At 40.3% G+C, this 25,772-nt stretch overlaps 1 protein-coding gene across 7 annotated transcripts in view; it reads right to left on the reverse strand.

Annotated features, from left to right (window-relative positions):
• Nucleotides 1-946: 946 nt before the first annotated feature.
• Nucleotides 947-25,772, reverse strand: part of LOC122872192 (collagen alpha-1(XVIII) chain-like) — a 46,717-nt gene continuing 21,891 nt past the window's right edge. For 3 of the 7 annotated variants that reach the window (XM_044188083.1, XM_044188082.1, XM_044188080.1), the window contains exons 2-43: nt 20,192-20,733; nt 18,866-18,946; nt 18,733-18,792; nt 17,545-17,620; nt 16,949-17,008; nt 15,707-15,843; nt 15,595-15,612; nt 13,781-13,987; nt 13,672-13,698; nt 13,500-13,562; nt 13,320-13,403; nt 13,176-13,226; nt 12,964-13,095; nt 12,433-12,486; nt 11,971-12,015; nt 11,771-11,833; nt 11,230-11,361; nt 10,652-10,708; nt 10,539-10,565; nt 10,200-10,298; nt 9,990-10,025; nt 9,335-9,421; nt 9,112-9,144; nt 8,960-8,995; nt 8,811-8,870; nt 7,985-8,062; nt 7,749-7,784; nt 7,591-7,644; nt 7,333-7,404; nt 7,167-7,232; nt 6,860-6,890; nt 6,001-6,054; nt 5,881-5,915; nt 5,629-5,742; nt 5,392-5,539; nt 5,252-5,316; nt 3,867-3,995; nt 3,741-3,773; nt 3,242-3,658; nt 2,954-3,151; nt 1,876-1,985; nt 947-1,694 (exon numbers count right to left, since the gene is read on the reverse strand). In XM_044188083.1, coding sequence (XP_044044018.1) covers nt 1,481-1,694; nt 1,876-1,985; nt 2,954-3,151; nt 3,242-3,658; nt 3,741-3,773; nt 3,867-3,995; nt 5,252-5,316; nt 5,392-5,539; nt 5,629-5,742; nt 5,881-5,915; nt 6,001-6,054; nt 6,860-6,890; nt 7,167-7,232; nt 7,333-7,404; nt 7,591-7,644; nt 7,749-7,784; nt 7,985-8,062; nt 8,811-8,870; nt 8,960-8,995; nt 9,112-9,144; nt 9,335-9,421; nt 9,990-10,025; nt 10,200-10,298; nt 10,539-10,565; nt 10,652-10,708; nt 11,230-11,361; nt 11,771-11,833; nt 11,971-12,015; nt 12,433-12,486; nt 12,964-13,095; nt 13,176-13,226; nt 13,320-13,403; nt 13,500-13,562; nt 13,672-13,698; nt 13,781-13,987; nt 15,595-15,612; nt 15,707-15,843; nt 16,949-17,008; nt 17,545-17,620; nt 18,733-18,792; nt 18,866-18,946; nt 20,192-20,733 — 4,121 coding nt within the window. In that variant the 3' untranslated portion in view covers nt 947-1,480. The remainder of the gene's footprint in view (nt 1,695-1,875; nt 1,986-2,953; nt 3,152-3,241; nt 3,659-3,740; nt 3,774-3,866; nt 3,996-5,251; nt 5,317-5,391; nt 5,540-5,628; nt 5,743-5,880; nt 5,916-6,000; nt 6,055-6,859; nt 6,891-7,166; nt 7,233-7,332; nt 7,405-7,590; nt 7,645-7,748; nt 7,785-7,984; nt 8,063-8,810; nt 8,871-8,959; nt 8,996-9,111; nt 9,145-9,334; nt 9,422-9,989; nt 10,026-10,199; nt 10,299-10,538; nt 10,566-10,651; nt 10,709-11,229; nt 11,362-11,770; nt 11,834-11,970; nt 12,016-12,432; nt 12,487-12,963; nt 13,096-13,175; nt 13,227-13,319; nt 13,404-13,499; nt 13,563-13,671; nt 13,699-13,780; nt 13,988-15,594; nt 15,613-15,706; nt 15,844-16,948; nt 17,009-17,544; nt 17,621-18,732; nt 18,793-18,865; nt 18,947-20,191; nt 20,734-25,772) is intronic. The other 4 variants (XM_044188078.1, XM_044188079.1, XM_044188077.1 and 1 more) reach the window with 4 other exon arrangements.

Below are 25,772 nucleotides of genomic sequence, written 5' to 3' on the forward strand. Positions count from 1 at the left end.
ACAAATACTGTATATAAAAAGTAAATGTGGTATTTAAGCCACAGGAAACCTTGTTTAAATCATTATTAACACTGCTTTTCAGGTACTTGAGTTGTACATTTGGTATGTTAAAGGTGGGGTATGTGATTCTAATCCAATACACGTCTTTTTGTGAAATTCAACAAATATCTCCTCACCGTCTGCTAGCTGTCCGTTCAGTGTGTGCTCTGAAAAATAATCCGGTGTTTGTACGCAGACCTGGCTCTGTAAACGGGAAACAAAGTGGCTCGGACCGAGCCACACAACACTAGTCCAGCCATGATTTGTGTGTCAGGTAACGTTAAACGACTTGCCCACGGACATTCAGCTTACTTTCTAGTTTGCCAAGATATGCTGCTGTTGTGATGTTAGCTACAGTAGCAGGAGAGTTGTGTGTATCGCTGTCTGGAGCTGCTGTGCTGGCTCTGGGAAACCGTCTCGTCCTCTCTGGCTGTTAGCTTCGCAGCAGCAACTGTAGGGACAGTTTGCTAACCCACTACCTAGCTAACGTTAGTTACGTTACTTGCTGTGTCATTGTTCGCTCTATATCATTGTATTTGTCATAGTGTTGGATTCCTCCAGAATCGCATACCCCACCTTTAATATTTGCATGACAGTTATTTTGGTTAAACGCAGGCAGGAAGAGACGGAAACATGAAAATCTACCTATTTTTCCTAAACGTTCTAGTTGAGACATCATTTCTACGTATGAACGCAGTGGAATATCCCTCTCTGAGATAAATGTAGTTTCTCTAGTCCGAATGTATGGACAAGTCATGTTTTTTTCTAAGTTACTGTGTGACAAAACTTGCCAGAGATATATAATGTAATGTTAATACATAAGAGGCACAGACTGGGGGAATCCAGAACATGTGTCTGTGTTACTTTGGATAACTTACTTTCTAATAGTCCATATGAAAACAGTTGATTAGTCTGCATGTTCTGTTGATTATCCAGAGTAATCAGGACATTGTTTCTGAAAAGAAAGGTGCGATTAAATTTCATAAATTTAATTTTCTAATCAACCAAATCACACCTGGGCAAATAAAAACTGGGCTTTACTAGCTAGCACCGAGCATGATAATTTCAATATTTATATAAACATTATAGCGACAACTACCTGACAAGAAATTAACCATTTATGTTCACAGACAACAAAGCTGCCCTTTTGGAAACAGCTTTTAAGGCCGCTATTGCCTTAAACGAGTGGACTTCCAATATGGCTACCGGAAGGTGTGTTACTGTATGTCACCTGAGCTTAACTTGGGTTCAACATGTGGGATAATCCTGTTTAGCACCATATAGGAAGGGCTAACAAACATACACAAATTATTCATAAGAAAAAAACGTATTTACAAAGCACCCCATAAGGTGGATAGATAGAAAAGTATGTGTGGACAAAAGCATGACTGACTGCTTGGGGATTTCCCTTTGTCCAGTGTTGTTTGTGTACTGTATGTGTCTATCTCTTGGCGTGGACGGTGTAGCTGTTCTCGACGCACAGCACGACGTAGGAGCTGGAGCAGCTGCTGGAGCTCTGCTGGAGCAGACTGCCACTCTGCAGCGACGACGCCATGCCAGTCAGCGCCCGGTCGCCCACACGCCATGACTCGCAGAAGCTGTCGACATGCTGCTGCCCGGCGCCGGTTGACCCGTGCCACATCATCTTCTCTGGCCTGGGATAAAAGAGAAAAGGTAGCATGAATAGAGGACGTTTTGGTGACTTTTTAACTCTTACTTTTGTGTTTTCCACGGTTTACTGCTTTATTTTCAGAATGTTTAAGAAAAGTTTCTCATAGGTCTATATGATTGTGTTATATATTTATAGGTCATTTGGGGCTCTGATTTTTGTCTCACCATGTGCTGTCACTGAGAACGTCTTTGCCATCAAAGGAGTAGATCTGCACGTTGTCCTTCATTCTGCCGTCATTGAAGATGGCGTCCCAGCTGTCAAACAGAACCTCGTCCTGACAAAGATGAGACAACACAATTAGTACAAAAATCTGGTGAAGACTAGTTTTAAAGTTAAGCTGATTAAAAATAAAATATGATTTGGACTTGAGTTTTGTTAATTTCACAACTGCAGCAATGAAAAAGGTACTTAATGTGTCATTTAATGTGGGAATGCTCTTTTGTCTCTCTTTTTTGTAAATGAATAATCAAAACTATTGGAGAGTGGTGCCACAGTTTTCCTGTGTTTATTAGAAGACAGGTCTCTCCAACCAATGCTTACGTCCAAACAGGAATTTGGCCTTTTTGGCGCTTCACAGATTGTTCTCCGCCATTGGAAGAGTCCAATCAAACCTGAATGGTTAAAATGAATGGTTAAAATCAATGACACAATGCCATTGCATTTTTTGAATCTCTGATCGCAAGGACAAATAAATTCTCAAGAGATTTCCATGAAATCTGATCAAAATTTTTAATTTATATTAATAAGGAAAATGAATATGAAGTAAACATTTATACTATTTTCTTGCTGAAAATGTGCTGCCCCTTTTTGTTTTATTCGTATTGTATTTTATTTGTGCTTTTTTATGTTGATAGGTTCATATTTTATTAGTATTTAGCTACTTTTTTAAGAGCCCAGATTTGTCCTGTTTCTTCTGTTATCTTGTCTTCAATGATTTATGTAAGAAACAACCTTGAAATACAAAATAAATAAATAAATCAATGAAATGATCCATTCACCAAATTTAATCAGAATTATTTTTTGTTCTTGCGTGTTTGTTGTGGTGTTACAGGGGTTTATGTGCCTGACTATTCAGACGGATTAAACAAAGAAAACATGTTCATTTTTAGAGGTGCTGGTAGGCAGATTTTGTTAACGTTGGACAGAGTCAGGCTAGTTGTTTCCCCCCCATTTCCAGTCTTTGTGCTGAGCTAAGCTAATCAAGCTTATTTTCCAAAATGTCAAACTATTCATGTTGGCTACCTTCAGGTTTACTATTGGCACACGGTCCCTGTCAGCCTTGCGGACAATGCTGTGGAGATCTTGGAGTTTGGCGGACAGGAAGGCCCGGAAAGTTCCCTTCATCCCGATGGCCTGAGCCTGAGTGAAGCACATGAAGTCTGCACCACGGATACCCCGCATGGAGCCGGTCTGAGGGCTGTTTAGGGCGATCAGGTGGAGCTGCGGAAACATGCCCAGTAGTAATATTTAATTTGAATAAAACTCAGAGCAGAGATGTGAGTATGATAGTTTAAAAATGGCCTCTCTTACCCCTGGACCTGAAGTATGATGGTGGACTGGACTCTGGGCCACAGGGGGAGGTGGTCTTCTCTGAGGAGTGACTGCGTAGCGAGTGTCCGGGTATGCAGGCCGTTGCTGGGTCACATGGACAGAATACCTACCGTCTGGTTGATTTAACCGGTCTGAGTAACTTGGAAACCTGGGATCTGTGGGTGCTGGGAACCGCGGATCTGGCTGATATCGTGCATCAGGTTGGTAACGGGGATCAGGGTTTGATGGGTATCGAGGGTCCACGTGTGTTGGGTGATGCGGGTCTGGCCGATGCCCAGAGTCGGGATGGACCTCAGTTGGCCTTTGGGAGTCGTGTGTGAAGGTGTCGGTGTTGGAGTGGTGGTCTGGGGAGTAGGGGACGACTGGTGGGGGCTCCACAGCTGCAACCTCATTACCCTGAAAATAATGTATGATATGTATTAAAACAGGGCGCAATATATGATCTGAAGAAGACAAAAAAAGGACAAATTACACTCACATCCTCACTGGGTAAAGCAATGTAGTTCCCGAGCTGAAAAAATAAAGGAGAAAACTGCATAAATATATATGGTATTTTCATGTCTCTCCTGCGCATTTATCATCATAAAAAAAGTGAATGTTTTACGTGGACTTGGCGAACTCCATCTCGGACCCGTAAGTAGAGATCTGTTTCTTCTATAATGTACACCAGAGAACCCTCAGGTTGTCTTCTAGCATTGGCTGTCATGATGTCATAAGACCTCAACACTGTCACCTACAAACACAAAAACACTTAAAGTAAACCAAGCTGATCAATGGACTACATCTTTTTGATTTTGCTGATAATTGTGTAGCTTAAATGTGTATTTCTTAGCCATGCTAGCGTTGTGTTTCCATATGTATCTCAACAACTATTAGATGGATTGCCATGAAATTTTTAACAGACATTCACGATCCCCAGAGGATGAACTCTACTGCCTGTGGGAATCCCCTGACTTTTCCAAGATTTTTTTCTGTCAAAGTTTGGGTGCAACTTTCTAGCAAGTCACAAGTTGTAGCTAATGACTATAGAAATGATGAATAAATCATTTACTTATGTTTTATGGATCAGTTAAATGCCAATAACTGAGAACAACCTTTGGGTTGTGAAAAATCTCTCTGGCTTTTCGGTCATTAATAGTCATGTCATTGATAAAGGCTTGACAGTTTCTCGCTTTCTAACAAGCCATCAGGTCTGCAATTACAAGACATTAATTAAGTGTAATTAACACCAATTCTGCAGTTACAAATGTTAAAGTAATTCATAAAGCATCACAGATTCATCACTGTCTACTAAGCCACCAATGTTGATAAGTCACTAATAATAATCCATAAAGTCTGCAGTTGTAAATGTTAATAAATTGTTAATAAATGGACGTTGGTCCAGATGCCTTGCTTGAGAAGGTCAGAGGTCAAAGGAAGTGTCCTGCTGAAGGAGGATAAACTTTAATCTGGCAACCCAAATGTTGTTCTTATTAATGGTTTATAACTGAGCCATAAAGCATTTGTAAAGTGATTTTTTTATCCATTAATAAATCCATTAATTACAGCTTCTAAACTCTTTAGAAAGGGTTCCTTTTTAGAAAGTCGTACCAAAGTTTGATTTTTTTAAATTGATTTCAAAATGCTTTAACAAGTATTTTTCTTTTGCAGACATTATTCCTAAACTTCATTTAGTCATATAATATTTTGTAATCAGTCATCTACTTCCTGAGATTAATAACTTAATTGCAGCCATGTTGTTTATCTAGCTAGAGAGGCTATGAGTCATATAACAAAGTCCAGTAGAGCCGTATAAAGACACAGTCTTAATAGAGTCACAGTGTGTATTGTGACCTTTTTATCTCTTCAAACTATCTTTGACTTTATATTGTGCCAAGGTTACTTTTGTCCTACAGCCATAATGACGGTGGTATATGTGTTCCATGATATATTGTTAGATAATTAGTAAATAAAGCAGAAAAATATGACCGTGTAAACAAGTTTTCTCACCCCTGAGGATTGTCCAGGTAGTCCAGGCACTCCAGGTGGTCCCGGTGGTCCAGGAATATTGATAGCTGTCATTCAAAGGGGGGTCACATGACTGAACACAGACTTAATCTTGAATATTTGGGTGTATGATTATAACTCACTCTGTGTGCCCCTGTAAGCTCCAGGTAAGGATGGTCCTGGAGGTCCAGGCGGCCCTGGTGGTCCAGGTTGCCCATCATAGCCTCTTCCTGGTTGACCAGGTGGCCCCTGAGGGCCTGGTGGGCCAATGATGGAGTCGCCTTTTGGGCCCTGATGGGACAAGGACAGAAAAGGATTTTGATTTCTTTGAGCATAAACTGACTTCGTAAAGCTTTATGTTTTTGACAGTGTGATCTTACAGGAGGTCCAGGCACTCCTGGGGCTCCGACTCCACTCCCTCCATAATATCCTCTGCCCGGTTCTCCTTTCTCTCCTTTCAAGCCCGGACTGCCTGTTTCACCTTTCATCTCATTCTGGACACATAAACATTACGGCACATCCAAGACATATAAACAATATAAACAAAAATCTTACTGATGCTAATAGTTTAATCATAAACTATGAACCATAAAATCATAATCGTGTGGAAATTCTATAGAGTTGAGGCTTACCCTTAAAGTGTAAATGTCAAAGTTTGACCCGACACCTGGATCAGAAACAAAATGCTTTGCTTTTAATTTGTCTACATACTAAAAACATTTACTTTTTTGGCACAAACGAAGTGGTGCTACCTGGAATTTCAAGTGTCCCTGGTGGTCCACGATCACCTTTTTCTCCTTTAAGAGCTATAAACAAGAGGAACAACATATTAAGTTTGACACCAGCAGTTTTCCCTTTAAAAGGAATAGTTTGACATCTTTGGAAATATGCATATTCTCTTTATTTTTAAGTTAGATGAGAAGATTGGTACGACTGTCATATCTGTGCGCTCAGTCTGTTACTGGTTAGCTTAGCTTAGCATAACAACTGGACAGCTAGAATGGCTCTGTCCACAGGTAAGAAAGTCCACCTACCAGCGCCTCTAAAGCTCACTGAATGCGCTATATCTGGTTTGTTTAATCTGTTCAAAAACCCGAGGTGTAAACGACAATTCTCCGTGGTCTATTTCTTGGCGGGACCAGTAAATTCCTGCAGGGACCAGTAAATTCCTGCAGTCCCTATATAATGTGTTTATTAGTGAGCTTTAGAAGTGGTCTAATTCATGCAAATAACAGTAGGTGGACACATTTGCTTTGCTTTCAGTCTGAACACACCTCTAGAGGTATCGGTACCTTTGGACAGAGCAAGGCTAGCTGTTTGCCCCCCATTTCCATTCTTTATGCTAAGCTAAGGTAACCGGCTTTTGGCTGTAGCTTCATATTCAGAATCAGAATCAGAAATACTTTATTGATCCCCGAGGGGAAACTCTTTTGTTACAGCTGCTCACTATCACGTCAGTGCCTGCATATTTTAGCATATAGACATGAGAGTGGTATCAATCTTCATCTAACCCTCAGTAAGAAAGCAAATAAGTGCATTTCTCAAAAAGTCAATCTAATGCTTTAAACATGTATTTCACTCATGGCACTTGACATATGAAGTGATATTTACCTGGGTAGTACCTGGAGTAATCCTCATATCCCTGAAATAAAAACGAAGATTATCATTCACATCTATAAGCAGCAAAATTTAAGTCAGTATTTTAAAATTAATATGTTAATCTACTAATCTAATTTCCCACATGTACAGTCAATTTAAAAAATGAATTATCCGTGTCATCCCTCGCATAAAAACCAACAATAAATACTAAAAATGATTTACATCTTATTACTTTTAATGTATGGACAACAGTTTATTTTTAATGTAATGGGCAGGCACAAGATAAACACTAAGGTAAATGTTTCACGTCTCGACTCACTCTGAGTCTATCGATGGGAGCAGAAGGTCCAGGAGGTCCAGGGGGGCCCGGTGGACCTGGAGGACCCTGGGAAACAAAACAAATACTGATTACTGTGTGTTGATGGCCTGATCATAAAAAGCTACAGAAGTTCAGAAGCAAATGGGACAAAATCTGTGATAGTCACGGGGTAACCATATCCAGATCCACTGCCTGAATCTCCCTTCTCTCCTCTGGCGCCGTTCAGCCCCGGCCGACCCTACAATAAAACACACACAGCCTTCAGAATCATATTTAAGTCATTAAATATTAACAAGTTTACAGCCCGTATGTGTATAAATTAAAACCTTTGGGGACTCCTGGTGGCTGTATAGACGTGTTTGTCCCATTTTTAAACTGACTTGATATGAAAATGTAATTTGACACTTGCAAGAAATCTACTTACCGGTCTACCTGGAAGCCCAATCTCTCCCTTCAGGCCTGAAGGACCATATGGACCCTGAAAATAAAAATGTTCATACAGGTTTAATATACTGATGTGTTGCTTACTGTATGTAATGCGAAAAACACTCAAAATGTGGTAAATAAAAATATGGTACACACTGGAGGTCCCACAGGGCCAGGGGGTCCTCTCTCGCCCTGGAAAGCACACATGCACGCTGTAAACACTGACATTTTAGGCAATCAATGACTCATTTTGAGGTATTTACAATCAATAGATGCTTAAACTCCTGGATCATAAAAAAGTATAAGCATGCTAGATGTCATATAATTTGAGCTGCGATCTAAAACTTGGTGAATGCATAGATTTCTAACTGGTGATTCATAAAGGTTTTTACCGGCTTTCCTGCCAGGCCACCGAGGTACTGAGGTCTCCCATCAGGCCCCATGATGATACCAGGCTCTCCTTTCTCCCCCTGAAGAAAAAAAAACAAGCTAATTACCAGATACTAAGAATTTTCTTGTTATCTTATGATATCAGAAAGTTTAATTTTTTCATTCAAATGACAGTATTGTGCTGCATTTATTTTGTAAGGCAAGATATCAACATTGTTTTCCTACAAGCAAAACTTAACATTAAGCATCCTTTAATATCCAGAAAAAAAGCATGCTTTCTGAGCAATCTCTGCTATAAAGTTGTAGTCTTGCTATTCTCATTTTAACTGACAAAACGTATTTATATGTTCGCTATATAGATAAATAGAAAGACCCAATTGATTCCTGTGGATCCTCCTACCTGGGGAAATCATATATTTGCAAAACCATGAATTCATCAGTGGTGGAATTTAACAAAGTACATTTACTCAAGTACTAAGTACAAATTTAAGGTACTTGTACTCTACTTTTCACATCACGTTATATTTCTACTCCACTACAATTCAGATATCTGACATTTTAAGTTACTAGTTATTTTGCATAGAAAACATATGAAGTGCTTATAAAATATGATGTTATAAATGAATAACGATGTAATAATGATTTTTTAAATTAAACTGCCAAAATTATATTACAAACTGTTACTATTAAAAGAAATGTATGTAATCTATACTACTCATTGGTAGGACAAATGTATCTTTGTAGTATACAATGCTGCACAAAAATACATTCAACATCGTTTAGTGTGTAAAATGAAAAATGAATTAATCAGAATGTGGATTATCTCACCTTAGCTGCATATCCTGGAGGACCTATGTCTCCTTTGTCTCCTTTCGGTCCCCCAGGCCCCTAGATGAAAACACATTGTACACTTACTTCCTTCCATTTTTCTCATATCGATTATACTTCTCCAAACTGAACTGTGCGATAGTACATACTGGGAATCCTGGTCGACCCGGAAAACCAACTCCTCCCTAAAGAAGAGAGAACGAAAACACGTGAAGAAAAAAGACCAAATATTCTGTAAACGTGTTAAAATAAGTTTAGTTTAGTGATGTTTTTGGGCGAGGTCAGTTAGGGGACCACTCACCTGCAACCCTTCGTTCCCATATATGTCATTATACTACAGCAAGACAAAGTTAGGTCAGTTAGGTCAGTTAGCTTGGAGGTGAACTAACGACTTAGCAAGCAGTGACTGTTAGTGAATATGAGTAACTCAAACAGAAACTGAATCGGAATAAGTGATTTAGTGATTAAATGGCAGGCTTAGGGTTAATTACATTTTACATATTTAATCTATCATCATGACTCACATCGGCTGTTGTCTGGTAGGTGATCTGTCCTGGCGGTCCGGGAGGCCCTGGAGGTCCAGGTGGCCCGCCATCTCGCCCTGGCAGACCCTGCACCACAAATGGACACAAAATCATACATAAGAATAGCAAAGTACACATATTGATAGTATATATTGACATATTTTGAGAAAATAAAAAATAGGTTTGATTCTGTTGAGATAAATTGTTTTGCCATGCTGGCAGCATGGCTCTAAGGGTGGCGATATCAGTCAGTCGATCGGTCCACCACTTTGGTCCAGACTGGAATACCCAGAAAGCGACGGAGGGTTTCCCAGTTTGTTTCGTTCACCGGGCGACTATAGCGAACAGACTCATGACCAACTGATCAACTGCTGTTTCCAAGGTCAAGAATGAAGTATATAATCGTTGAATATATGAAAAGTACAATATACTGCACACATATTTGCATATATATTAATCAATACATTGCAAATATATTATTAAATGAAGGTAAATATATATGTATTAACAACATATGTATATCTGTTGCATAAAGAATATGCACATGTTTGTGATTTGATCCTCTGCCACAAAAAACATGATTTTCATTCAATCTTAAAAAATATAATATACTGGCATATTGCAAAGTATATCATATATTTTGCACATTACTCACCATGTCTCCTTTCCATCCTCTTTCTCCCTTTTCACCCTAAAAAATGAACACAAGCAGATATTAGTGCCATGAAAATGAGCAAATGTAAAACTGGAATATGTTTAATTGTGTCTGAACTTGAGTAAAGAGTCTAGTGGTGTATTATTTACGTATTATATGGTATACAAAGGAAACTGAACAAGAAATCCCAGAATTCTTCTGGCCTCCTACCAACTGTCCGGGCAACCCGTCAAGACCTGGTATCCCTGGAGGTCCTCTTGGTCCCTCTGCTCCTTTGTCTCCATGGCTACCTGGCAAACCTGGCTTACCCTGGAAATCATAACACTCATACACTCAGGACTGGAGTGGTAAAAAACATCAATAAGGTATAGTTTGATACAACTTACATTGATTTATACTAATAATATACCTTCATAACAGCTATTTGTGTGTAAACATTTCTAAGAAAGCTACTGATTGCTGTAATTTAGAGAAAATAAAATGAAACACATAAAGAGATGGAACAACTGTGAAACAGCTACAAAGCCATACAGACTCTGTAGTACTTACAGGTAGACCTGCAATACCAGGTGGACCCTGGAAGACAGAAGAAAGGAAAACATGAGGCTGGGCATCAACTGTAAAGAGAAGGTCAGGGAGCTCACGTGTGGGTGATTGAGTACCTGTGGTCCAGGTGGGCCTCTGAGTCCAGGCAAGCCATTGTTCACCTCATATTCATCCTGGTTACCATGTAAGGAGAGAGGAGTAGAGGGTTTGAAAGGGAGAAGATCCTCCCCCAGAAACATACGTATCATGTATGGATAATATGCATCATATGGATTATTACAGTAAGACCAGTTAAAGATTCTGGTCTTTGGCCTGATTGGATGGGTGAGCGACTGGTGTGATGTCACTGGAAAAGACTAAAACTAACAGTGTGTTAGTGCGTCTCTCAGTATGTGCTGAAGTCTCTACCCTGTTTGTGGCACTCAGCCTGAAGCCCACTGTTTTTTACTGAAGATGTAAATCCTTTATGAAGACTCATTCATTTCCCAAAACAGCTGGGAACTGTAGTATTTTAGCAAATGGCAATTTTAAAAAAAGAGTAAATTTCTGTAGTAATTCAGTAAAGTGAGTTGGTGGCTTTGCATCAAATGTTATTGCTCTCACCTGTCCACACAAACTAATCGAAATGACTAAATTCTCAAGATTTTGAAGCAACCTCTGTGCATGGACCTGTATATGTTTAATCTCTACTCACGAAACCAACACGGTACGGTGGCCCTGGTGGCCCAGGGGGTCCTGGGGGTCCAACTGGTCCCATGGGACCTGGAAGCCCTGCCAGCCCAGTCTGCCCTGGTGTACCTGACCTTCCTTGGTCACCCTGAGCACCCTGAGGTGAGAAGGAAAAACAAAAATCAGGTGTCTCTTTGCTGAACTACTGAACAAGGACAGTTAGACACTCCTGTTAATGCAACCACAGCAGGAAAAGAGGAATGATGACAAGAAAGAGACATGTGCAGAGATAGAAAGCTAGAGGTTAAGAAGAGTTAAGGGATCTCTTAACAAAAAACAGGCACAGTAAGATGTTATACTTGGATAAGTGAATATTTATGCCATTGTAGTGTTAAATAAATAATAATAAATAAATGGAAATATAGCTTGAAGGATGTGGTTTAGTTTATCAGAGCCTGGAATCATTAAAAAATATGTTAAGGAAATGGGAATGGGATGAAAATGTGGAAAAGGGGAAGGAAATCACCAAAGCAGAGACCCCCCAGTACCTGCGACCCATTACACACCGTAGAGGATGGAGTAAAGTAAGAGAACAGGCCGGTGAAAAAGTTGGAGTCTTGCGTGTCTTGCTAGAGGAAAGCAACAAACATGGAGAAGCTATTTGGACGCACCCGCCACAAATTTGTCAGCTCAAGAGCACACCTTGATTCATGTTTTTAAAGACACAGATTTGACTTTTAACAATAAAAATTAAGACTTTCCTCACCTTTTGTCCAGCTGCTCCTGGAAGACCAAGCTCACCGCTGTCACCCTGGAGGTGAACGATATTTAAATAAAAATGAAAAAGGACATTACACATGCTTGTTAGCCATGCTAGCAGCGTAGCTCACTGAAATATCTCAACAACCGTTGGATGGATTGCCATGAAATTTTGTACAGACATTCATGATCCCCTGAGGATTATTACTGATTTTTGTGATCCACTGACTTGGCAGTGCCAAATTAGCCTCACAGAGCTGCTAGACTGTAGACTCTTAGTCTTGTTAAACTTTTTCTCAAGGCAGAAAAACTTTAAATTAAACTGAAAGTGTACAGTCAGGTCATCCATCCATCTGATCATGTCTGTTTGTTGTTTTAAAAAAAAATACCCCCAAAAAATGAAACCACATGTTTTATTTGTAATCTGTGAGAAATATTCGGAAGTTTACGTCAAGATGTGCATTCTCACCTTTTCTCCTCTGAGTCCTGGCTGGCCCGGTGCACCGGGAGGACCGGGAGGGCCCTGAAACAGCAGACAGGATACGCACAAGCAATCAGTGTTTGATAGCTTAGCAAAATCCTGACCTGCAACTTAAGCTACCAGGGCAAACTCGAAAGTAATAAAGAATATCCTAAGCTATCTTTCCTGTTTCCTATGGTAGTTTACTTTTCGTCTAATCCGGTGATTGTTTTCTCAGTTGATTGATTTGGTTAAACATCACAAAATAGTGAAAAATGATCTTCACAAGCTCCCGGAACCCAAAGTGACACATTCAAATAGCTTGACTAAAAGACAAGGAAAAGCAGCAAATCTCCATAGTTGAGAAGCTCGAACCATTTTGATTGAAAAATTACTTGAAACAATTATCAAAAAAAGTTGAAGATTCATTTTCTGACTAACTAATCGACTAGAAGACTTAATTGTTTCAGCTCTACATTGTACAAAGAAAACTGTATCAAACTATGTCACATCACAGTCAAACAAAGCAGAGACACTCACTGGTAGACCAGGGACTCCATCCTGTCCAGGTGGTCCAGGAGGTCCAAAAGCTACTGGACCGTTGGCTCCCAGTGCCACTGAAGTCCCAGGGGGGCCGGGAGGGCCTGGGGGGCCCGGAGGACCACGGGCACCCTGGATAACAAATCACAAAGTTATTATGTTGTGTTCTTGAGTTCCAAACCCTGCTAAACTTAAAATGAGTGTCAACATACCCGGATTTTGTCCAAGTCTGGGAATCCTGAGCCCTCCATGTCAACAAACGTCTACAAAACATAAATAAAATAAAATACAGTGATAAGTGTGTCTTGAAAAACCATAAATACTGAAAGAAAAGGGTGTTTGAAGTGTGGGCGTACTGGGCGGTCAACGGTGCCAGGTCCAGGAGGTCCTGGTGGACCTGGGGGGCCTCTGGGTCCTGGCTGACCCTCTCCAACCTCACCCTGAAAATATTTAGAGGTCACTCATTATCACACAAAATAAATAATTCATAAAACTCATCATAATATAATAATAATAATAATAATAATATTCAAAACCTTTTGGCCTTTGGCACCAGACGTTCCTGGATTTCCTGGGGGACCTTGTGGCCCAGCGGGACCCTGGGAACGGGAACAAAAGAACAAAATGACACTGGTAATTATCTAGAAAGGTCTATGACAAATTTATAGAAACATCTCAATCTGTTCAATAAAAACAAAGACAGCTTACAGCTTTTCCATCCTCTCCTGGATCACCCTAAAACGTAATGAACAATCAGTGAGACATTCATCTAAAAAGAAACGTGAAAATCAGGGTTTTTCGCGGACTCTGTACTCACAGGCTCTCCATCAGTTCCTGGGGGTCCTGCGGCCCCATCTGACCCCGGTGGTCCCGGCGGTCCGGGGGGTCCAGCCACCTGCTGCACAACAGAGCCGTCCCCAAGTCGAACCACCTCAGCTGCAGGTCCGGGAGGACCAGGTGGCCCGGGAGGCCCCTGAGCCCCACGGTCTCCTTTATTGCCGGGGTATCCGAAGCCGGAGCTGCCCTGGAGAGGAAGAAGGAAAAAGTGATATTCAGCTAAATATGTTAGCTAATGAAAATGCAATCGTAACAACACAAACCTTTTGAAAAAGTTGTCTTTGTTGAATATATAGAATATTAATAATATAGTTTTAGTTCTTTGCAGTCATTTTAAAAAACGCTTCTTCCTTCTTCATCCATAGTAATAGTAGCTTAACATAATCATGCCGCCATCTTGTATCAACCTTTAGATCAGTGATTCCCAACTAGAGGTACTTAGTACCCCAGGGGATACTTCTGCAGTTACCAGGGTACCCCCCTGGTAACTGCAGAAGTATCCCCATGGGGAAAAAACAGTAAACCTCAGCTTTTAAAAAACAAATTGTAATTTGGTGATTTATAAGGTTGTCTGTATTAAGTTAGGAATAATTGTTGTTATTACAGCTCACATATTCATGTTAATACGTGTAAATGTGTCTTTTATATGTGGATTGAAGTAACAGGAATTTTTTTGTCTACGATCTACAAAGACCTGAATTAATTTTCATGCTTAATCTAGTTTTGTGAGGGTGTGTGTAATTGATTGACTCCTCATATTGAATAATACGAAGTGGGCCTATTACATTTTCAATAGGGCAACTCTGGAGACGCCATTCTGGAGCTATGTGTTGAAAAGAAAACATATTCGCTGAAATGTGGAATTTGTTGTAAACACATAACGAAACAGCTGAATATGAGCAGCAGTGGAGGAAGTATTCAGATCCTTTACTTAAGTAAAAGTATTAATACCACACTGTAAAAAATACTCTGTTACAAGTAAAAGTTCAGCATTTAAAATCTTACGTAAGTAAAAGTATGTAATGTATGTAATTAGGAAAATGTACTTATGTACTAAAGTACTAAAAGTAAAAGTACTCAAAGCAGTAAAATGCCCCCTGTGACTGTTACACTATTATATATCATTACATTATTATTCATGCATTAATGTAAAAGCAGGACTTTACTGTTGTTGAGGTGGAGCTCATTGTGAACTATTTTGTATTGGACTGCAGCTAATGATTATTTTCATTCTGGATTAATCTGCAGATTATTTTCTCTGATTGATTGTTTGGTTTGTAAAAAGTCTGAAAATAGTGAGAAATGCCGTCACAATGACCGAGAGCCCAAAGTGACACCTTCACAATGCCGGTTTTGCGCAAAGTCCAACAACAGTCCAAACCTCAAAATATTAAAAATAAATTGAAATTATTAAAATTATTAAAAAGGAAAAGCAGCAAATCTTCACATTTGTGAAGCTGGAACCATGAAATGTTTTTACATGAAAATCTGAATTTGTAACGTAACTAAAGCTGTCAGATAAATGTAGTGAAATAAATAGTACAATATTTCCCCCTGAGATGTGGCGGAGTAGAAGTAGAAAGTAGCATGAAAAGAAAAGACGCAAGTAAAGTACAAGTATCTCAAATTTATACGGAAGTATGGTACTTGAGTAAATTTTGCCATTTGTTTATTTTGTCATAATATAATGTCACAATTATCAGAACCTCTTGTCTCTTTTAGTTTAGTTATAACGAACAACATGAAGCAAACTAAAAGAATAAACTCTCCTCAGTGTGAACACGGTTAACATACCTTTGCACCTTTTTCTCCCTGAAAAAAGCAAAAAGACAAATATTAAGTATTTTATGCAGCGGATTTACACAATGCACAGTCATGCACACAGATACTCAGAGTGATGGTCTACCTTCTGTCCTCCGCCCTGAGAGGAGAAACCGGATCCAGAGATGGTGCCCGACTCTCCCTTTGGCCCTGCGAGGCCTGTGTCCCCCTTTGAGCCTTTTTCTCCTTTGTCACCCCTTTCACCTTTAGCACCGCTGGGACCTGACGGACGTGTCACGTGAAATAAGCAACTTGGATTTTAGAGCAGCTTACTTACTGTAATGCCACTTTTCTGTCGTGAGCTGAGCCAAGCTTCAATACATCATGCATAAATTGGGTCACATTGATTCAGTGATCAAAGTCATCACTACCATCACCAAAATGCAAAAGCACCGATTCATGAAAAATAATAAAGGGTCAAAGAGCAATTAGAAAGTGCAAAAAAGCATCAAAAGCAAAACCCAAACAAGTCTGTAATGAAGGAAAGTGACAGTGTGTTGGTGTGTTCTCATCAGTTTTGGAGTTTATGTGGATCCAAAGAGACTCTGGTTGTCCTGACAGTTTGAGGGTTTTACACCACCTGGTGGAGCTGACAGATACATTTAGGTCAGTGGAGGCAGTGTAGCGACGCCCTGCAGAGGGCGCTGCTGCACCCCCCTCTCCATGTTTACTGCAGATGCAACTTAGATTGACTTTGTCCCTTAACAATCAAGTACAATTGCAGATTTACATGTTCTTCTTTGTGTTGTATTGTATTTGTGTGGGGTTAAGTTAACAGTCCCCATGTTTGGTTTTACCTTTAGTCACACACTCAACTCCAAACTGCCACTCCTATTACCTACAATGGCATATTAGGTCTGTTGTAGGTTGAAAAGAATATATATATATTATGGAGGGGGTAATGTTTGCTGTGATAATATGATTAAAAATACATATTCGTTCAGGAATATGCAACATGTAAGCACAATATCAGCTGAAATAATGAGGGTCTTAAAATTAGATTTTGACACAGGGCCTCAAAACAAAGCAGGGCCCATCTCAAGGCCCTTATAATGTTAGCTGATGTTGTGGTTTAGCAGAACAAACAGATTACAGTTCATCAAATTACCACACAGTGAGATTGGAGCTCAGACTGTAAAGGAACAACAAGATGTCAACCAACCTCCACCCACATGCTCACAGCCCCGTTCCAACACAATGAGAAACTAAAGCAGCTGGAGACACAATGCTCATTCTATACTGTGATAGGATGGCCACAGGTTGCTCTTGAATCTTAATCTGCACTTCTGCAAGGCGTGGCCCGATCCTTTCGCCCCCAGCGACCCACCTCTTTGGCCTGGTGATCCAGGCCGGCTGTAGTCCACCGACGGCTGCTGATACCTGACATCTAAAGTCAACACAGATGCAACACAAACACAACTTTACCGGCTGCAAGTGTTGACTTGCAGAGCGGGGAATGTGTTGCCTCGTTAATATATGTCTGAATTTTTGGGAAGAGGTGATGGAAGAACAAACTTTTGTATGTCTTAATCTGTTTTGCTCCTCTTTAGAGGAGATTGTAAAGCCAAAACTGAATGTCCTTTTCCTTATGAGCCGCTTATTCGATGCTCAAGAAACAGCATAAAACCAAAAATGCTCTACTTATTTCACTATCCACCTGGGGGAGCTAAAGAGTTTCAATTCACACTAGCATGCTGAAACCCTGCAGCAAAATGCCCCACACTTTCAGGTCCAGACAAGCGCCCTTATGCACATATTTCTGGATAAAAGCAGTGATTCTACAAGACGTTTCTTTGGCAGTGGCTGCTGTATGATTAGAAACTTCCATTACACTTTTTTTCTGCAGTGTGTTTACTGGGATGAACGTCTTGGCAGCCACACACTAAAGATTTGCAGTCGTAAGTGATTGCACTAAGCTTTTACCTGTTTCTTTGAGTCTGGTTCCTTGTGAGGTTATCACAGGGGGTTCGGGTACTGGCCGCAAGGAGGCAGGTGTGGTCTGGAAATAGAACAAAACAATAAAATTGTTTAAAACATCTGCAGCCATCATCCCTGCCGCTGAAAGCATACATTCCCACGCTTTAACGCCTCCTATAAGATGTTTTCACAGATGTATTTCTACATTTGAGTGTGATTGTTGTTATTTCTCAACCAGGTGCTGCAACTTGCACTTGACATAAAATCGAAGCTACTAACAGCCTTTATTTTTGCTGATATTCAACATATTTATTCACCATCTTCAGTTTTATTATTGTGAGGTGACAGAGACTCTGAAACAGTATTTAGAAACATACATTTTTTCCACTTAAACGTTCAGCTTTGTCATACAAGTAGGTTGAATTCATCTGAATTTCGTGTATCGAGTACTGCAATTAAGTGAAAAGTTGCATGCATTCGCTCCAAGGTTTATGCAATAGCCCAGGGCCAAAATGTGGCTAAACTAATCCAGGCTAGCATGCTGCTATCAGGCTAAAATAATCCTGTTTATTCTCATCCAGCTAATTTGGTTCTTTTAACACAGTTTGAGGGATTGATTTGCTGATCCTGGATGAAGTTATCCTGAATAACAGTGCAGTCTTATTTGGAAATAAAGGCAAAATGAGTTGAGAGTTGAAACCATGATCAGCATTCATACAGTATGATTGGCTGAGTGCTGATCATGTGATTTCAGTTACATGAGGTAGGTGTGTTGTTATATGTGTTCCTGCATTATTAGGAATAATTACAGCGAGCAGTACTGTCTCAGTGTTCATACGGACACCTGACTATTGTTTTAAGACAGACTGAAAAAAATGTGAACCTATAATTTAGTGTGATGTATGTGATCTAGACATATAGTTTGATGTTTTTAATCTTTGACAACGGCTATACAAACTTTTGGCTTTTTAACAGCACATCAAACTGTTAATTAGACTTAAACAGGAAAATAAATCACCAAAATGTACGAAGCCATTCTGCTAATTTACACCTAAATTAAGGAGCTGTGAGCTGTCCGCTGTCCTGCTGCAACATACTAACCTCTATATTCATTCATGTACCATGTCGAGCAGATTTTTTTATTTGAATGACAGAAGTTCAGTTGTTGGTGCAGAAATGAAAAGACAAACTGACCCTCACAGTGTGTCCCGTCTGTCTCTTGTCGCCTTCACCGCTGCCAAAGTCACCAGAGGCCTGCGGGACAGGGAAAGACGTTATTAAAAAAAGAAGACACTTTGATATTAAATGTTAAAAAACAAATACTCACAGCGTCAGAGTCATCCTCGTCGTCACACAAACGCTCAGCTGCCCGAGGGTTTCCCACCACTGTCAGCTCTGCAATCTCACCCTAAAAACCACACACAAACACACACATACTGAATGCATTTTATTTCACCACGATGGCCAGATTCATTTTTCTGCATTTAGTCATGATATTAGCTTCCTCTGAAATCTCCAAAGAGATGGAAAATATGAGAGAAATGACTCATGCAGAGCAGAATATTGTGTCAGCTGCCTTTGCCACTCTGTCCTCGAATGATCTTGTTAAATCCTTTACCAGGGGCTGTGTTCTGGCTCTCTCTCACGATGCAGACAGTTTGGAGTCAAGGTGGACTTTAAGATGCTTGACAAGTGAGAATACTCTGCCTTAGAGTGCAGTTTGTGCCATGAAAAAGTAGTTTTTTGGATGATTTCAGCAGAAAAAGGCCAGTTTAGATTAGAACAAAATTGCAGTTTTAACGTTTATCATGAATCATATCCATTTCTTCTCCATTTTAAAGGCTATGTGACCGTCACATGTGCTCACCTGGGTCACTCACTGGGTGCAAGCTAAAGGTCAGAGGTCAGAGGTTAGAGGGGTCAAGTGATAGATTTACAAGGATGAGGAGTGTTAAGTTTGCCCCTCCTGTTGCCTGTGACCCAGACACAAACCTGCCGTGACTGAGGTGCCACAGGGAGATATTAAAGAGGGATTCAGACTTCCACATACAAATACACACACACCTGCTCTGTTAGCACACAGTGTATTATTCAGACTTTTCCAGCTCCCGTGGGTGACATTTGGAGTAGGATTCGTTGCTGTTTTTCATTCATTTCTGTCAGAAATGTGATGAGCAAACATCTCTTCAGCACTTGAGCATTTCCTCTGCTGGCACCCTGGAGTTTATGGTTAGAAAACGGACTTCTCTTCCAAATGCTAGCTGCTAAAATAAAAGCATTACGTTTGTTTCTTTTGGTATCTCTAAAACATAAATTGTATAGTCTGTAAAAGTGATCATGTTACGTTATACAGCAGGCAGGTATTTTACTTAAAGACAATGCTTCTTTTGTAGAACTATGTACTCTATTGTTGTGTATCTGTTTGTCAGTAAAAGAAGGTGATTTTCACTGGACAGGAGGGTATAAAGAAGTGTAATATGAAAAGTAACTAGTAACTAAAGCTGTCAGACAAATGTAGTGGAGTAAAAAGTACAATATTTGCCTCTGAGATGTGGCGGAGTACAAGTAGTTTTTATGGATGAAGCCTGGGTTGAAGCCCAATCCAAATTTCCTACAATGTGGGATGATAAAGCAAATCTTGAATCTTAGTTACCTGGAACTTGTCAGAGTCGGCTCCTCCTGCCTGACCCACAAAGATCCCCGCCCCCGTGTCGAGCTCCATGGGATCCGGCGAACGCTCAAACTTCACCACCTGTGGCTCAGAGTCGCAGCCCTGATAGAAAGTCACCTGCTCCTCAAAGACAGACAGCGAGAAGCGAGTCCAGGAGTCCACCAGGCTTGGCACGTCAAAGGTGGCTGCCTCATACGAAGCCTCAGAGTCGGGCTCGGTGTAGAAGAACCGCACCCTCTGACGGCCGGACTGCACCGCGCTGAGCTTGACGCCGATGTACATGAGCTTCTGGGTCCTGTCGGTGATGGAGAAGAGGACGGAGGCGGCTGGAGTGGAGGGCTTGATGTGGAAGAGGAGGGAGAAATGACGGTAGAAAGGGTTGGGGACGTGGGCCAGAGCCGGCTGACCTGACACCGCCGCAGGGGTGAAGACGTAGGCGGCCTCCCCCCTCGGCCCGACAACCCTGGTGATCTCATCTGGTGGAGGGTCTCCGATTAGCTGCAGCAAAGAGACGCCGCTCTCCTCTGCAAGAGGGGAGAGACAGGAAATTAATTTTTAGAGTCAGAAAGATGAAAGACATCATTTAAAAATTAATTAGACAAGCGCTGCCTTCAAGTGCAGCTGTAAACACATAAATGAGGTGCACATGAATTACAAATAGAGCTAGGAAAGTCACATTTTTTGCACAACCAGTTGTTGAAATGTAACATTTAACTTTTTCCCGGAACAAAATCACCAACCACCAAAAAACTCCTTTCAATAGAGGATGTATTTTGTTATTATGTACCCCCAAAACATCACTAAAATGTATGTAAAAAGTTGAATGTATGACTCAGAAGTAGGAGCTGATAAGGTGCACTTGAAGGCAGCATGCATTGGAAGACAGAGTCAGTTTGAAGCACAGAAATGATCAGCAAATCACAAGTTCTTTGGAAAGGAAAACTTAGAAACTGTTAATTTTTTAGTAGCAGTCTATGAGAAGATATTGTAGATCTCTAGGAGCTATAATGCATTCCATTTTGTTCTTCCAGTTTCTTCTGATTTAAGGATCTTTTTACAGGTTTTAAGACAAAATACAGGTTAGGATGTGTTAAAACTTGTTAAAATGCAAAAGTTTTTCACTGCAGGAAGCACAAGTTAGGAAACTGCTTTAAATGAGTCACCAACTCAACTGATCCATGACAAATGCCTTTGGAACAACAAACACTAAACCACATTGACTCTTAAGGTCAAAGAACAAACCACAGATCTTAAGGAACCAGTCAGTCCAACAAAGTGCTGGTCGGGTCATTGAACAGTGTCTGAAACTCCCTCCTTCCGCACCTTTCTGACGTCAGAAGGAGGGGGCTGCGTCTAACAATTTCAGTAACTTTTCAAACCCGACAATTCGACAGTCACGCGTCTCTGTTTATAAAACAGCGCGGTGTGCAGAGGTTTGAACGTCTCTCTCAAGCTCTGTTTTTATATTCACGCAACTACATGCTCCAATTTTTGTGTCTACAAATGAGTGCGACACCATGATGCCTTCAAGGAGAGAATGTGTGTGTCATTATTTATACCTATTTGAATGATTGTCACTTATCGTCACTAGGTCTGTCACGATAACTACTTTTGTTGAACGACAATATTGTCCCAGAAAAAATTGCGATAAACGATATTATTGTCATTTTAAGACCATTTTATGCCACTGATATCTGTATACTATCTGTATATGTATATACCACTTATAATTTGGGTAAATTCACCCTTTAAATCAAACTACTACTGACTGACTAGGTGGTTTAACTAATGTTGGATTCCAGTTTGCAGTTTCTACTTTTATGCTACAGTGTCTGTGAGACTGGGGGTCAAATTAATGGGAAAACTGCTGATATTTCAGTTCCCATAGATATAATAGTCCTATAGTCCAAAGGGAAAAGAGCAGCAGCCTTGAGACCAATGACTATATTCTCATAAATAAATCGGCATTACGAGGGAGAAAACGTTTTGGCCTGGGGGACATTTCCACTCAGTTATCTCCTGAGGGCGGCCTGTCATCCCAGATTCATGACAAAAAGTCTGTGCATTAAAGGGTCACAGAAGTCAGAGGTCGTTGGGGTTTCCCAAGGTTTCTAAACTATGTGAAAGTATCAATTACAGTGTTCAGTCAAAAAAAGTAAAGGAAACTGTAACTCTGACAAAGACCAGCTAAACCAATTTCCTGCTTAAATTAAATATGGTTGCATGTTTTCTATGAAACTGGCTTTAATTCTGCAAGATTGTCCCGTGACATCTTTTCTCACTTTTTAGTTTATTACAGTCCCGTTTCTTGGACAGTTTCAATAAGATCACCCAGACAGCAACTAGTTAAAACAGAATAGTTGGCCTCTAAATCTTAATGAAAACTTAGCTGTTAAAATTTTTATAAGGAGCATATTTCACAATAGCAGAACTATCAAGTTAGCCAGAAAACTTAATGAGAAACTTCCACTGTAATGCTTACTATTAGCAGTCATCAAAATGCATGACTGAATGCCATTTTTCACCCTTACATTTAAAGTTTCAAATTAGTGTTTCAACAGGATATAGCGTCATCATTTTGGCTGTTAACTGTGTCTGGTACAATTTCTGATCCAGCTTCACAAACTCACCGGCTGAGAGGAAAGTCACATTATGTTGACCAACACTCTGCCATGGGAAGTTATTTATGGGACAACCAGCTCATAGCTCGCCAACCCACCGCTGGCAGGGAGTAACCCTAAACACATGTTCTCACACACACAAACACTTAAATACACGGTCCTTGTTGCATGAGTGGTGGGTGTGATGTTGTCTCGACCTGCACAGCAGCTACAGCTAAGCCTAGATCCTGTGGGATTTCATCCAGTTGGAGCTTGAGCAGGGCACGCTGGGTGGTCAACTTCCCACTGAGGGCACCTGCTATTGGTTAATCTCACAGTGACACAGCTGCGGCAGCTGTTGCACAAATCAGGTGGGTCTGTATGCATACTTCAATTTTTAAAATGATGAATGACAATAAGGGGACATCCTCTTCTGCACAAGCATGTGAATTTGTTATCAAGCTCCTCTCCTGTGGAATCAGATCCCAGTTTGGGTTCGGAAGGCAGACACCATTTCCACATTTAAGAGTAGGCTTAAGACTTTCCTCTTTGATAAAGCTTACAGTTAGGGCTGGCTTGGGTGAGCCCTGAACCATCCCTTAGTTATGCCGCTATAGGCCTAGACTGCCGGAAGACTTCCCATGATGCACTGAGCTCCTCTCTCCTCCTCTCCCTCTCCATCTGTATGCATTTTTATCCCATTAATGCATGGTCCTAACTCCACATCTTCTCTCTCCCGTAGTTTTGTGCTTTCTCGTTTCTCTCCTCTCTCCTTCTGTCTCTTTCAGCAGGTATTTCTGCCTCCGGAGCTGCAGAGTCTGGATCGGTGGTTGTGGGCCACCTGCTGCCCCCGTGTTCCTGCTCGACAACTGCTACTACTGTTGTTGTTATTGGCTCTGTTACTATTATTGTCGACTGTCATTCCTATTATTATTAACTTATTAATATTTCCACTACTACTATTTTTACTATTTTAAAATTCTTCTAAAGTATTATTTGCATTGTTTCTGCCTCTCATTTTTCTTGCCACTGTCGCCAAGTGCTTGCTCATGGTGGGATTCGTTGGGTAATTAATATTATAAAGAGTACGGTCTAGACCGGCTCTATAGGAAAAGTGCAATGAGATAACTTCTGTTATGAATTGGCACTATATAAATAAAATTGAATTGAATTGAACTGAACTGAATTTTAATTCAATGACTGAAAAGTTTGATTGATAATTTTCTCAAGCCAGGTCCTGTTTCATTTCATACATACACATTCACATCTGGAAGCTGTCTAGTCCAACCACAGCTCTCCCACTAAACAGGCCAGTCAGCCAGTACCAGTTAAGGCTGTTCATGAACAAGAACAATGTCTGCCAACTATTCTTTCATACCAGTAACATTGTGGTTATTGTGGACCATTATATAACAATTACAAACACTTTTCTAATTTCTTTATCAGAGTTGAAATCTGAGTCTCAGGCTCTGACTTTATTTATGTTTTTCCTGTGAACCAAAATGCAAAGCAAGCAAGATCACTAACAGGAGACGAACAAGAACAAACATGGCTTTTTAGGGCAATTTTCCTAGTTAATTTCTGGTTAATTTCACCTATTTGGGCCTCTAAAAACAAAATAAACAAAAAGACCACCTTTATTTTTATGAGTTAATCTGCGGATTCACTGATTAATATGTCAAAACATCATTTAACATTAATACTGGCATTCCATAGGAATTCTCATCTTGGCACATTTCACTAAGTCTATCGTCTATGATCTATAAAATGTCAGAAAATTGCCAAATGCAAATTCCTAGAGCCCAAAGGTGACATCTTCAAATGTCGTGCTTTGCCCGACCAACAGCCCAAAACCCAAATATATCAAATTTACAATGACATGTAACAAAGAAAAGCAGGAAATCCTCACAAATTTATGGCATTTGTGCTTGAAAAATAATCAATTATCAAAATTTTTGCTGATTAATTTTCTGTCAATCGACGTTGTTGTTTCAGCCTTAAAGTGAGACAAAATGTTTGGGGGAAAAAAACAGGGGGAAACTGCTGGCCTGGCTCTGTCTGAAGGTAACAAAATCCTACCAGCAACTTTAGAGGTGAGAAAGACTCCAGGAAGTTACTGCTCCTTGCCAGATATAATGGACAGATGTGAGAGTGGTATCAATCTTCTCATGTGACCATCTCACCTGCACAGTATTCCTTGAATTTTGGAAAGAATATCCCTTTTTTGAAACACATAATAAATGTGTCTCTTGTGAGTCAGAATGTCTGGTTCCCAACCTTTTTGGCAAATGACCCCTTAAAACCGATGTCTACTTGCGACCCCTCATCAACGGCTACGACCAGTTAAACTAAAAAGTGATCTCATTTATTTTTAGATGCCTGAGGAAGTAAAATTATCCAGAAATTTGTTAGAAAAATGGTACAGATTACAGGAAAATGTGACAAAATAAACAGAGTTTTGTGTCGCAGAAATATGTGTTTTTTCCTTTGGTTCCTCTTGTGTGGGTTGGGAATCACTGGTTCATGTCCCACGCTTACTTTGCATTTTGCTCCACAGGAAAAACAAAAATCTGTTCAGAGCCTGAGACTGAGATTTCAACTCTGATAAAGACATAGGAAAAATGTGTGTAATTGTCATGTAAAGGTCTTGTAACCACAATGTTACTGGTATGAAAGAATAGAGCCTTAACTCTTGCTAAATGCCCTGTTTAGCGGGAGAGCTGTGGTTGGACTCCAACTTTCCCTCTAAGCTTCATCTCTGATGCTATTATTGACGTCTACCCAATCTTACTTATGTTTTGTTATTCTTAAAATGTAGCTAGGTACATTACAATCACATGGACACCTCTTTGTGTAAGTATGTGGACACCCCTGTCCACATAGTTACGTTTCAACTGGGGTTGTTTTTCACGGTTTGGACCAGGCCCCTTACTTACAATTAGGGCAAAATCTTAATGCTACAG

The sequence above is a fragment of the Siniperca chuatsi genome, linkage group LG24 (genome assembly GCF_020085105.1).
Source record: "Siniperca chuatsi isolate FFG_IHB_CAS linkage group LG24, ASM2008510v1, whole genome shotgun sequence".
Taxonomy (NCBI): Eukaryota; Metazoa; Chordata; class Actinopteri; order Centrarchiformes; family Sinipercidae; genus Siniperca; species Siniperca chuatsi.